At 38.4% G+C, this 12,712-nt stretch overlaps 2 protein-coding genes across 2 annotated transcripts in view; one reads left to right on the plus strand and one right to left on the minus strand.

Moving 5' to 3' along the window:
• TAF5 (TAF5 RNA polymerase II, TATA box binding protein (TBP)-associated factor, 100kDa) overlaps nucleotides 1–8,762 on the plus strand; it is a 12,975-nt gene extending 4,213 nt beyond the window's left edge. Inside the window, exons 3-11 of the mRNA XM_009328448.1 lie at nucleotides 817–1,132; nucleotides 1,811–1,974; nucleotides 2,438–2,573; nucleotides 3,079–3,199; nucleotides 4,170–4,299; nucleotides 5,385–5,549; nucleotides 5,990–6,167; nucleotides 6,316–6,493; nucleotides 7,839–8,762. Of these exons, the coding sequence (XP_009326723.1) occupies nucleotides 817–1,132; nucleotides 1,811–1,974; nucleotides 2,438–2,573; nucleotides 3,079–3,199; nucleotides 4,170–4,299; nucleotides 5,385–5,549; nucleotides 5,990–6,167; nucleotides 6,316–6,493; nucleotides 7,839–8,056 (1,606 nt within the window). The 3' untranslated portion in view covers nucleotides 8,057–8,762. The remainder of the gene's footprint in view (nucleotides 1–816; nucleotides 1,133–1,810; nucleotides 1,975–2,437; nucleotides 2,574–3,078; nucleotides 3,200–4,169; nucleotides 4,300–5,384; nucleotides 5,550–5,989; nucleotides 6,168–6,315; nucleotides 6,494–7,838) is intronic.
• Nucleotides 8,763–11,050: 2,288 nt separating this feature from the next.
• USMG5 (up-regulated during skeletal muscle growth 5 homolog (mouse)) lies at nucleotides 11,051–12,354 on the minus strand. The gene is made up of 3 exons (XM_009328435.1): nucleotides 12,246–12,354; nucleotides 12,058–12,153; nucleotides 11,051–11,171 (listed from the first exon to the last, which is right to left on the minus strand). The coding sequence occupies exons 1-2, from the start codon at nucleotides 12,330–12,332 to the stop codon at nucleotides 12,061–12,063; spliced, it is 180 nt and encodes a 59-aa protein (XP_009326710.1). The 5' UTR covers nucleotides 12,333–12,354; the 3' UTR covers nucleotides 11,051–11,171; nucleotides 12,058–12,060.
• Between the last annotated feature and the right edge of the window lie 358 nt (nucleotides 12,355–12,712).

Below are 12,712 nucleotides of genomic sequence, written 5' to 3' on the forward strand. Positions count from 1 at the left end.
AAAATTGCACTGAGATGCCAAAGTAATGTACGCTGTAAGTATTTGCTAATGTCATAGCATGTATATTGAAATTCTTCAAATGAGATTAAAGGAATTAATTTATGGCTAATCTGTAATTTTCTGTGCTCTTACTATGTTTCACTTCTTTATCACTCAAGAAGAAAATTAAATTTAATTTGTTTTCTGGATTCAGGCCAATTATGAAATATTTCAGTCCAAAAGAGTAACTTTGTCTCCCTCCAATATGGTCAGCAAAACCAGTTCTGTAATAGTTAAAATGTTCCCTGCCACAACTATTTTATAACATGGTTTGAGTGAAAAAGGAAAACTCTATAGACATATGTTAGCTATTAGATAATGCAAGTGGAGAGTGAGAAACATATGCACTGTGAAATGTGCATATTCATATAATGAATCAGGTATAAATACATCCAAGTAGTCTTGCCTAATAAAAAATGCCCTGTACTTTATGATACCACAAATTAGGGTTTCATTTCTGTAAATAAACATGTTAGTGTAACTATTTACTTCAGGTGAGAACCCTTTGGGTGTATGAAATTCTGTGAGGTTCCATTTGTGTGTTCTCTTAATCTTGTTTTTTAACTGTTGAATGCTCTTACTGTATACAGTAAGTCACTGGTGTATCTTCCCCAGGATGAAATGTATTTCAGCAGAAAAATAATCCCATATGTAGTCAGTAGCTTCCAAAAGGTCCTTACATATATGTTTCATGTTAAAGTAATGTAAATAAGTGTGCACTTAGGAGATAATGTTTTTGTAATAAATCTCTTACCGTATCTTAAATTGTTTCAATAGATTTCATGGGGACCAGGAGTGCTATTACCAGGATGACCTGCGTGTATTATCTAGCTTAACCAAAAAAGAACATATGAAAGGTAACGAGACCATGCTGGATTTCCGAACAAGCAAGTTTGTGCTGCGTATTTCTCGTGACTCCTACCAGCTCTTGAAGAGGCATCTTCAGGAAAAGCAGAACAATCAGATCTGGAACATTGTTCAGGAACATCTTTACATTGATATCTTTGATGGAATGCCTCGCAGTAAACAACAGATAGATGCTATGGTTGGAAGCTTGGCTGGGGAGGCAAAACGAGAGGCTAATAAAGCAAAGGTAGGAGGCAAAGATTGTTGCACTTTTATAATTGAACAGTTCTCCCTAGTTTTTCAGGGAGATACCTTAGTATAGACTGACAGTTGTCACTTGAGATCTTAAAAAACAGCATGAACAGAACAAAGGAAAAGAACTATACAAATAGTTGTTGGCAAGAGTAGAGAGATCAAGATGTGTCGCTGTCTGGTAGAAGAAACCGTTGAACCCCTTTGAGAGACAGCCTTGTATTCAGCCCACTGAACTGAACTTAAACTAACTCATGAATTACTCTGTGGTTTTAAAATTGACACCTTGGCTTCCTCTTTCTAACAGCAGGTGTAATTCGTACTTACTGCCAGTTCTTGCTGCAAGGGCTGTTTGTGTAGATCTTGACAGTGTAGTACCACAGTACTATACAGATAACTTATGTAAGCTGTAGGGATTCTACTTTAAGGAAGTGCTCGGAGATGGTGGGAGAACTTAAGAGTTGTCCAGATCAGTTGCTGGGTAAAACAGCAGAACATGTACTACGTTTGTTATGGGCTAACCAGTAATATATGCAGTAATATTAAACATAGCAGTTTTAAAGGGGCAGCTCTATTGCTTGGACTATTACGTTGAAAAGTTTCCATTAAAAAAATTAGTTTTCAATAAGAACAGCAATTACTGTTTTGTCTCGTGTGTTTTATTGGCTTGCAGGTTTTCTTTGGCTTATTGAAAGAACCAGAGTTTGATGTGCCTTTGGATGATGAAGATGAAGAAGGAGAAAATGAGGAAGGAAAGCCAAAGAAGAAAAAACCTAAAAAAGATAGTGTAGGGTCAAAAAGTAAAAAACAAGATCCTAATGCTCCTCCCCAAAACAGGTACCAAGGAAACGATGTGTAGAGAAGTCTTGTTAAATCCAGTCTTGTCATGCCAATTCTGCATCGCTGTTCACGTGACATTTCTAGCATTTTGGCCATTTCGGCTGTACACAGCTTTAGCCGTAAGACTTCTGAGGGAGGTAATGGAAAGCTTAGCATATAACCCTCTGTCTTTGCCCTTCAAGTCAATCTAGATTTCGCTTGATAAAATTTTACTCAGTTACCCACTAATCTTTGCAGGTCGTACTCAATTATTTATCTTGTTCCACTGCCTGTCTGAAATTCTTAAAGTTCCTGGCTCTTTTTGTCATCAGTTAATCTTCTACATAGTCTTTCATTTTTTCTAATTCTTGTTTCGTATTTGACTATTGAGGTATAGGATTGCATGCGAAGGTTTCGCTTTCTTTGTTTAGATTAACAATATGGAAGGTGCTTTTAGTTCGTAAAAATGTGTTTCTTGTAGAATTCCTCTGCCTGAACTGAAAGACTCTGACAAGCTGGATAAAGTAATGAATATGAAGGAAGCTGCAAGGCGTGTGCGTCTTGGCCCCGAGTGCCTGCCCTCCATCTGTTTCTACACGTTCCTTAATGCTTACCAGGTTGGTAAAAGAAGAGTTTGGGTAATATGGAAAAGGGAATCAAAATTATAAACCTCACTCTTAATGAAGACAGAAGACTTAACAGCACTGGCAAGGGTTATTGGAGTATTTGGAAAAAGCGTTGCAAAGTTTTTGTTCCAAAATGTTTAAAATTCTCTTTAAAGACTGCTTCAACTATATAATTTCTACGTTCCTTGCTTTTGCTCTGATTTTGCCATAATTCCTTCTTTTGCTTTTCCTGTGGGGCCCTAAGTGTCTTCTACAGATGTTTTGCACCAAAATACTGGAAAACAGTACTGTTTTGTCACTATTGACTGGGCTTCATTCATATAGCTTTATTTTTAATGGTGCAAGAATTTATGTGTCTTTATGTCTATGCTAGAATAATTCCCTCTTACTTTTGTAAATAAGTTGAATTAATTTTCTTATTAGTACTTAGGATTTTGTAATATTTGAAATGCATCATGAAAGATACAAACAATATAAATGGATATTTTGTGTATAGGGTCTGACTGCAGTGGATATTACAGATGATTCTAGCATGATTGTAGGAGGCTTTGCTGACTCTACTGTCAGAGTGTGGTCCGTGACTCCAAAAAAGCTACGTAGTGTGAAAACAGCAGCAGGTAATTAAGACAACACTTAATATGAGCATGCATTACTTGACAGCTGTGTTTTGCGTGAACAGAGAAAGATGTCTGTGGCAGGAGGGTTGTCTTCAGCAGCTAGACGCTTTCACTTTGAAGAAACAATATGTGCACAGATGTATGATCGCATCTTACATACTACCATTAGAAACATTTTTAAAGGAATGAGAAATCTGGTTGTGTACACCTGCTGGGAGGTGGTCAGTGCATGGAGCTTGGAACTAGCCGTAACTGGTGTGGAAGTAGCCATCTTGCTTCTTAACTGGATGGTAACTACAGGGTGTAGTAGACAGTTGGGTTTAGGTGATTTAGGGGAGAGACTAGAGGTACCCTGGGGAAATTATAGGAGGGAGGAGAATGTGCTGTAGCTCAACACCTACGCAAATTCATGGAAACCAGGCTTCTTTAATTCTGCTCTTTATGTAACAATGTGTTGCAGTTGAAGCTAGATACCACGCAAACGTTTCTTAATCTTGATATTTAACTGAGATGTGGTCATGATGTTCAGCAAACAGTAGCCTACAGACTAGAAGTTATTTTAAGTTGTGTGTAGTGAGCAGCTGTCAAAACATGTCTGTAAAGCGTGTTTGTGGCATATTAACTTCCTGGGAAAAGGCGTGAAAATTTGGCATCTCTATCAAGATGTTATTGTGTTTGGAGGCTGAACAATGTATGTATGAAAAATAACACACGTCAGGATTAATTTATTTTAACTCAGTGAAGACTTAAGAAACAGTGATTATTTATGTAAAGCATTTCACCTTTTACAATGGTAAAAACATATTTTAAATGCCATTGTATATTTCAAACTTAACAATTCCCTGGTACTTTATCATGTTCACATCATACTTGCCTCTTTTAGAGAGAATATTATTTGTTTTCCTGTTCATGGCATTTATCTTTGAACTTCTGACAGTTACTGTGATACATGAACTTTGAAATATTGCAGACCTCAGTCTCATCGACAAAGAATCAGACGATGTCTTGGAGAGGATCATGGATGAGAAAACAGCAAGTGAGTTGAAGATTTTATATGGTCACAGTGGACCTGTCTATGGCACCAGCTTCAGTCCTGATAGGTAAAATAAGTTTACAAGCTAACTAGTTTGCTTGTCTTGAGTTTTAATTGTATGCTACTGAATGCAAACATGTTCTTAATGCAGCTTTTTCCGGAAGGTTAAAGCAGTTCTTGCTTATGCAGCTTATAAGAACCTATGTGCGAGTGTAAGTGCTCATTATGCTCAGGGTGTTGGGCACTGTCGGCTAGTACTGAAATCAACTGGAGCTGAGGATGCCAGCATCTTTTTTGAGGCTCAGGACTTAGATGGCAAAATAGACAATCTTTTTTTTTTTTCCCCCCCAAACTGTAATTTAAGCTGGGTTTTAACTAACTGAATTGTAGAGAGGAAAAATATTGCAGCATTGATTTCACTTATAGAACTGCAAAACATAAAACCTGACTGAGTAGCATATCGTTGCACTTCTTCAAGTTTCTCATATTCTATTGAGACTTTATTTTCAAAATATATAGAATAGTATCTTTAAAATAAGAGATTTAAAACCATTATGTAATTATGAGAGTCTGGATGGTAGAAAGGAGGTTTAAATGTCTGAAGTTTTGCTTTTGCATGTGTCTAGTCAGGAAACAGCCATCACAGAAACACAGCTGAGAAGTAAACTGTGTGGAACATGAATATAGAGTCTGTAATTATGACCTGAGAATGTGAACATGATATGAATTCTCTTTCAGGGAATCCTGAAATTTTGTTTAGAGTTATATTAAAAGATTTTTATTTTTTTTAAAGTAACACAGCATAGCAGTATACTAGCCATTTCTTCATATAACTGGAATTCCTGAGTAAAGACCAGCTCTGTGGTTTTTTAAATTTTTTTTCTCCCCATAGTATTGCTGTAAGTGTCATCAGAATTAGTCATCAACGTCCAATTGTCTCTCTCTTGCATAAGGGCCTAGGACTAGATTCTGTTTGAATTGATTATTGTTGCTTACCCCACTAAAATGCTGATTTATATGAGACATGCTAAACAGATGCTGTTCAGTGGACAGTTTTTCTTATCATAGACATCTCACGGTGTTTATGCAATAGTTATAAAGTCCGTGTGTAAGTTTTTGATATGTAATGTGCTATACTTTCTCCTGTGACAGGAACTATCTGTTGTCCTGTTCTGAGGATGGCACCGTCAGACTGTGGAGTCTCCAAACATTCACATGTTTGGTGGGATATAAAGGACACAACTATCCAGTATGGGATACACAATTCTCTCCTTATGGTTATTACTTTGTGTCAGGGGGACACGACAGAGTGGCTCGGTAAGAAACTGGATGGGTTTTTTTACTTGTCTGGGTCAGTTTGTGGTGGATTAATCCTGAAAGTGATTAGCTGATATACTCTAGCCTACCTTATTACTGGAAATAAATTTTATTTCATGTCAATTAAAATACTGAACAAATGTTTTAATGTATGTTTTTTTTTCTTTTCAACACACATCAGATTATCTGACAACTAAAGAGATGCTGTCCTCTTATATGACCATCTGATTAGAAGTATTCTCTTCCAGTTGTTTAACAACTTGATGGAATGTTCTTTATTTCTCCCTTCTGAAAATTATACTTTTCCAAAACAGATCCTGCTAATTCAATAAGCTGACCAGTAAGAAACCACTGCATAATTACTTCCTTTTATTCCTCGTTGTGCAACAGATACTGAACTTCGTTAGGGTTCTTTTTATTAATAAAGCTTTTCTTTTTAGCCTGTGGGCAACGGATCACTACCAGCCTTTACGGATATTTGCTGGCCATCTTGCTGATGTGACATGTACCCGATTTCATCCAAACTCCAACTATATTGCCACGGGCTCAGCAGACAGGACTATACGGCTCTGGGATGTTTTGAATGGGAATTGTGTAAGAATATTCACTGGACATAAGGTAAGGGCCTATCGCTCACAATGTGAAAGTGACTTTATTTCTGTGATGAGATTCTGAAGAGTAGCGTTCAGAACGAATACGGCTTGACTGACTGAATGAGAGTAGACTTACATTAACTTGTTTGGTCCCCCCCAAATGTCTGTTTTAGGGACCAATTCATTCATTGGCGTTTTCTCCTAATGGACGATTCCTGGCTACTGGTGCAACAGATGGAAGAGTTCTGCTGTGGGATATTGGACATGGCTTGATGGTTGGAGAATTGAAAGGGCACACTGACACTGTCTACGCGCTCAGATTCAGTAGAGATGGGGAGATTTTAGCATCAGGTAAAATTCATTGGAAACAGTGAAGTTTCCATTGTCTTCCATGAGTCTGAAGAGAAACGATATAATTGGTTCCTTAAATTGAGGAAGACAAAGTAGAATCACTTGCTTAGCAAAAGCAGCAACTTAAAACTGCTGGTACAAGGCAAGTACTTCACCGGACTGTGAAGAATGACCCCTCACTCTTCCAGGAACTGAAGGAAGGGTGTTACGCAGTTAGATAATAGTGACGGTTGGGATCTGTGTACAGTGTTGGGGGTGGAATCTGAAGTTAGAAATAACTCTAGGGCAGACAAGAAGTGGCTGGACTGGAGAAGCGCAGGATACTGGAATGAGAGTGGGACATGCGGCAGGACTAAAAAGAAGAGAGAGGAAAGGATAGAAAGGAAGACGAGCTATCCACACCCTTACTATTTCTTCATGGTAGACTTTTGATACAGAAATGTGTGTGTGATATTAACAATCAGGTCTATGAGCAGCAGAACTTGTGAAGCGTGCTTGTTTTTCCTGCCTGTCCACATAGGTTCTCTGGTGCCTGATACAGCAGAGCTCCTTTGCCAGTTTTACCTCCATGGAGGCTCAAAGTTTTCTCTCTTCATGTTTAGTGAACTGTTTTCTTAAAAAGTATAGGAATTTAATGAATTTGAAACTTGTTCTATTCTGTCAACTGGTTGAAATGAGCCAACAAATTCAAGTTACTGACAGAAGAAATGATGGACAGACACTGTAATTACATAAGGGTAATTTCTTCATGAAACCAGGCTAGAAATAGTCTGGATTTATTTAGTAGTATGTTCCTAAATGCAGTGCAGTGAGAATCCTCGGTGGGCCACTACTACAGGAGCAAAAGCTAACAGACAGGGTACAGGTTTGATCCAGCCTGCAGGGATCAATTTATCTACCAACGTGCCAGTGAAAGCACAGGCCACTGCGCCTGCAAAATTCTGCTGTCTTCCCTGTATCAAAGAAACTGTTATTATGTGACTTAGAATCATAAACATTTCCTGAAATTGGCATCTAGCCCACAGGATGGTCCTGCTTTTTCAGTGCTAGGTGATATAATCCAAACCCAAATGTTTTGAGAGAGTAGTTCTTTGTGCTTTATCCACAGGGCATTCAGGTTAGATTACAGGAAAGCTGAAATCCTGGTAGCTTTTATGTGTGCATTCAGTATGTTAGAAGCTTGTTAAAGTCTGTTTCCTTGCAGGATGAGGGCATAAGTCTACAGTTATGAGCAAACATGCTTTTCTGAACTTTTAATTTCTGTTAACTTTCTCCACAGTAACCTTTTTTATACACCTTTTTTCTTAATAAAAGACTTCAAACTGTTGTTCTTTTTTCTTTTTAGGTTCAATGGATAACACAGTTCGTCTGTGGGATGCTGTGAAGGCATTTGAAGATTTAGAAACCGATGACTTTACTACAGCCACTGGACATATAAACTTGCCTGAAAACTCACAGGACTTGTTACTAGGTACATACATGACCAAATCAACCCCGGTTGTACACCTCCATTTTACACGAAGAAACTTGCTGCTGGCTGCAGGAGCCTACAGTTCACAGTAAATCGGGAAGCTGTAAGCCTGACTGTGCCAAGTCATTGCAGTAGTGACCTCAGGATGCAAGACGAGGAGGAATGTCTTGTACAGGTGGATCCCACTAGTCTGTTGCAGGAAAAACGAAACTACGTAAACTAATGCCAAGCAGCGTTTCTCAGTTCTGCTGTTTCATATTTATCCACAGTTTGAAAATGCTGGAGATTGACAAGACATCGTGGCTGTAAAAGAAGGAATTGTTCATGGTGCTTCTGATAAAAAAAAAAAAAATATATATGTGTATATGAAAATGGCTGTCTCCTCTCAGAGATGGTATTGAGCTCTGCTGAAACTTGTGGAAAGTTAACAGCCTTGGTATGTGTTCTCAAATGATTTTTTTAAAGCACTTAATTTATGGTTAGCAAATGTTTAATCAGCCTCAAGCACAAGCAAGAACTGTTCAGTTTCGGAGAAGAATGTAGTTTAATTCACTATAGCCTGCGCTGGGCAACAGGAACGGTGAGAGCATCACAGCAACAAACAAGGCATTGAAAGAGTAGATCCTACAGGCAGAGGCTTGTGGGGAAATGCCACGAAGTTACATGTGTGGGTTTTATGCATCCAAATGCTAAGTCCTGAAAAGATTTCAAACTTCCGTGCTCTTTTGAGGTATCAGAAACACAGATCTTGTTATTCTGTTTTCACAGGTAGCCAATGCTGTAAGTGAGATAGGCAACTAGAAGTGCAATGTGAACTTTGTTTACTTTCATACTTTATTGTATGGAGGAAAAAAAAAGGGGGGAGGGGACACTGACGGACAATTGAAATGCCCATTATTAAAAAAAGTGGACTTAAACCCTTTTACATTGTATTAGATCTAGAAGAACTTCACAAACTTGTGTCCTTTCTGCATAAGGTTTAATATATCAAACTGTAAAACTAGCCAAGACATTGAAACATTATTGCAGAGTACAAGGATTGATCAGTCCTAAGTGTCAGTTTGCTTTTGAAAGGCCAGCTTGTCTGCTGAAGTGACAATTTCCACCCATGGAAACATTACACCCCAGTATGTCCTCCTGGCAACCAATAAAGCTGTGCTTTATTTCTAAGGAAGAGTAAAACATGCAAAATGCTGGGAGGTATAACTTCTTTGTAGGTCTTTGAACAGAAAACACCACCACCAAAGGACAGGCCTAGTTTGGTGGCTCGTTTGTTTTTGTTTTGGTTTTTTTGTTGTACGTTTTTGTTGTGTGGTTGTTTTTGTTTTTTAAGTCTCTTACAAGTGGTATACAGGGAACTCTGTTTTGCATTCCTCATTACTTCCAGTAAGGGCTTGGACACTTGAACAATCTGCTGGCTCTCTAGTGAAAATAAAAACAAGACTTGACATTTCGAAGGTAAATGGAGAGCTACCTCCCCTCTCATCCTTTCTCCGACTCTTACTCTTCGAGTAAAGGTACATTACAGGCATTATACATCAAAATAAAGTGGAAAATTCATTAGGAAGCTCACCTGGAAATTTTCTTTAAAGAAAAAAGGTTAAAACTAAATTATTTTGGATTTTTTTTGTGTAATGGTGCCTCAACAAAATTTCCTAGCTCTCAATATGACCAGTTGGATTTAAGTACAGTTATGGTGACTCAAACAAGTTACCTAAAACAAAGCATGTACAGTTTTGACAGCTTAAAGAAAACACTGCCACATTCTGCCTTTGTATTTTGTACAGTTTTATACTTTTGATATTATAATAAATACTAAAACCACATAGTTTGTGTCTATATGTTACAAGAAGGTATTTTCTTCCCTTGATGGCTGCAATGGAAGCAAGAGCAGTGCTTGTAAGGGTGAGCACTCTGCTAAGAGAGAAAGTAATTCAGAAATGGTAAGTTGATGACTAGCCATCTCACATAAAGCTCGTTCTAAAGGTAAGTGATGGGTTCCAGCTAATTAGATCTATTACACTGTTACAACCACCACTACTCATCTGGAAAGTTGTATACAGCAGAGGCCATTTATGCAAACAAACTCATAGGAGAGGAAGACGACTAGATTTATTCACAAGGCCCAGCATGTACAAATGGCTTTAAGATACATGAACTAGAGTGGGAGAGCACAAAGACCCTGTAATTTATCCCTCCTTTTTTTTTCCAAGCAACCCTGCCTACCTCCTGCTGCCCTCTGTTTGGGAAGTATATTTACATCCTTTAGCATCAGAAGTCCCGGGTTCAACCCCTGCTGCTGGCACCCTTCCAAGAAGCAGGGTGCCATATAATCACATTCGCACATCAGCACTAATGTGACATCTAAGGAAGGTACTGAGTGTTAATTGAGATACAGAAAGACACTGCGGAGAACATGATTGATGGACAAGTTTTAGTGTTGGGCAGGTAGGGGGCTGAATATACCTAACTGGTAGGAACACCTTATTTATTAAGAGGCTATATCCAAGAAAAATAAGTACTGAACTACTTAAGTCACTGTTCATGAACATGCAGACTTGTAAGGGCTTAACATCAGCAAAGCAAGCCATTTTCTTTCTGGCAGTTACCTCCGCAAGAGAGGCCAGTAACAGAAAAAGCTCAAATACCATAATTTGATCAGTCTACTTTGGGAGGTTTTCCATCAAAACCAAACAGGTTCTATGCAAAATACAGACAACTGAGGCAGAAGTTGTAATCTGCATTGTATTAATAGCGAAGAAGTCACTGTTTCCATGTAAACTACTAGCCTGGAATGCAAAAAATGGGAGCAACTAGGTCACTGCAAACCATGTAAGCATACTGTTATCCGCTATGACGTGGAAGCGTGGAGATGCTTTGATCAGCTGTAAGCTCTGTGCCTGTATTATGGTCATGCTGCTGAGGTGTTTCCTAGGTTACTACCAGGTGCTCAGAACACTTCAGGATGTGTTAAAACAGCAGAAGAGTTTAGTTAAGATAGTAATGACAGGAATCAGCTACTCCATCTCCACTACAAATAACTTTTTGACAGAGGGGGAAAAAAAAAAGCAAAGTGCCACATTTATGCTTTGTTGCACCATTTCATATTTCCAATAAAACAAGTAATTATTTGTATTTTATTAGCCACAACAGGTCGTCAGCTTGCATTACATTGACACAGATTGGAGGTTCAGACTTGCCAGCAACCTGCCAAGAGAAGAGAGATCAAACATAGCAAGTCTTGCACAGTGGTACTAGCACCTGAGCATCCCCCTTCCCCAAGCCCAAACAATTTTAATTATGAGCAGGCAAATTTCAGCACACCCAGGAAGAAACAGCTGATGTCCCTTTAACATACAGCAACGATGCTCAAGCTTATTGTTTTCTACCCATTTTTGCAGACTATGAAGACAGCCCATAGATTTTTTTCAAAATGCCATTTCAGTGGGAATTTTGTATTTGAAAGTGACTCTAGAATTTTGTAACACTTGGTTGTTGCTATACAAGAACAAGTCCAATCACTTCTATATGGGTCTTGCATAATCAGGTGTACAATATATACAGTTCCATTGTATGGTGCTCCTTTTCTCTGTTCAAAGAAGGTTTTAACAGACTGCATTAATTTCTGCTTGGAATTCTCCAGTACAACTAAGAAATAAGTCCTCAAGTACTACTTTATTATTTCAATAACCTACAAAGCAACAGTTATCCCTATTTTACAGCAAAAGGGCAGACCAGAGGCACCTAACAGTTGCAGGCAAAGCCTGATATACCTAGCTGCAACATCCGTCCATTCCTCCTTCCTCTCTTACTCTTTGTCCCTCATCCCATTTACCATGTCAGAAGAACAAAAAGAATACTGGTATCCCATACTTTCTGCATCCCCCATTAACAACCTACTTCATTGAGAATGCCCCCAAATAAGCTGATGCTATAGTTTAGTTGAGGTTTAAAATAATAAATAAAGTTCACATGCCTGTATTTCTCTCTTGTCTCTAATTATATTGCATTATTAGCAACTTGTCCTTCGTCACTCTTTCTTCCTGGGCTGGCACTGAATCATTCTGGTCCTGGAAGAACCCCAGCCACTTACCATTTACTTATCTGCCACAGCAGGAGTTTTCTTTTTAGGTCTAAGCTTGAAATACAAGATGATCATTGCAACGCCTGTGTATGTTGCTATTACATACTGGAAAACATAAAAGTTAAGTTTAGTTTCATTCTAAAACCCAGAAAACACCATTATACTAGACTACAAAAGTTAATATACATAATACATACATTCCTCCTGCCTGTGATGGTATAGGAATTGAAGTACTTCTGAAATCCAGTGAACTGGTGTTGAGATCCCGAGTCATGGCCAGCCATGGCTGCTTGTCCTCTAACAAGCAATACAGGACAATTAACAAGTTTTACAGTCAGTTGGGCAGGATCAATAGAAAAATTAAACTAATGTCTACACTGAACTTAATACTTCCATTGTCAGCTATTAAATCTGCTTTCAGGACATTCAACAGACAGTGGATACACATAAGGAGCAGGCACATTCAGAGCACTGTATCTTAAGGTACAAAACAGGTGACACAAGAGCAGACAAGGAAATGAGAGGTTCCGAAGGGAAGAACATTTATGATTTTCAGCATTCATTCAACCGAATTTAAACATGGGGGAAAAAAAAGTCAATATGATGATGATGGCAGAAGGGAAAATTCCTAGAAGCACTTATAAAGAAGAGACCTGCCAGTCCT

Source organism: Pygoscelis adeliae, unplaced genomic scaffold, assembly GCF_000699105.1.
Source record: "Pygoscelis adeliae isolate BGI_AS28 unplaced genomic scaffold, ASM69910v1 Scaffold317, whole genome shotgun sequence".
In the NCBI taxonomy this organism is placed as follows: Eukaryota; Metazoa; Chordata; class Aves; order Sphenisciformes; family Spheniscidae; genus Pygoscelis; species Pygoscelis adeliae.

Excerpts from the sequence above, each read along its gene's own strand:
- USMG5 (XM_009328435.1), bottom strand. The coding sequence starts at position 12,332 with ATGGCTGGCCATGACTCGGGATCTCAACACCAGTTCACTGGATTTCAG. Across the intron at positions 12,154-12,245 it reads CCATCACAGGCAGGAGGAAT|TATGTAATAGCAACATACAC; the intron begins GTATGTATTATG and ends TATGTTTTCCAG.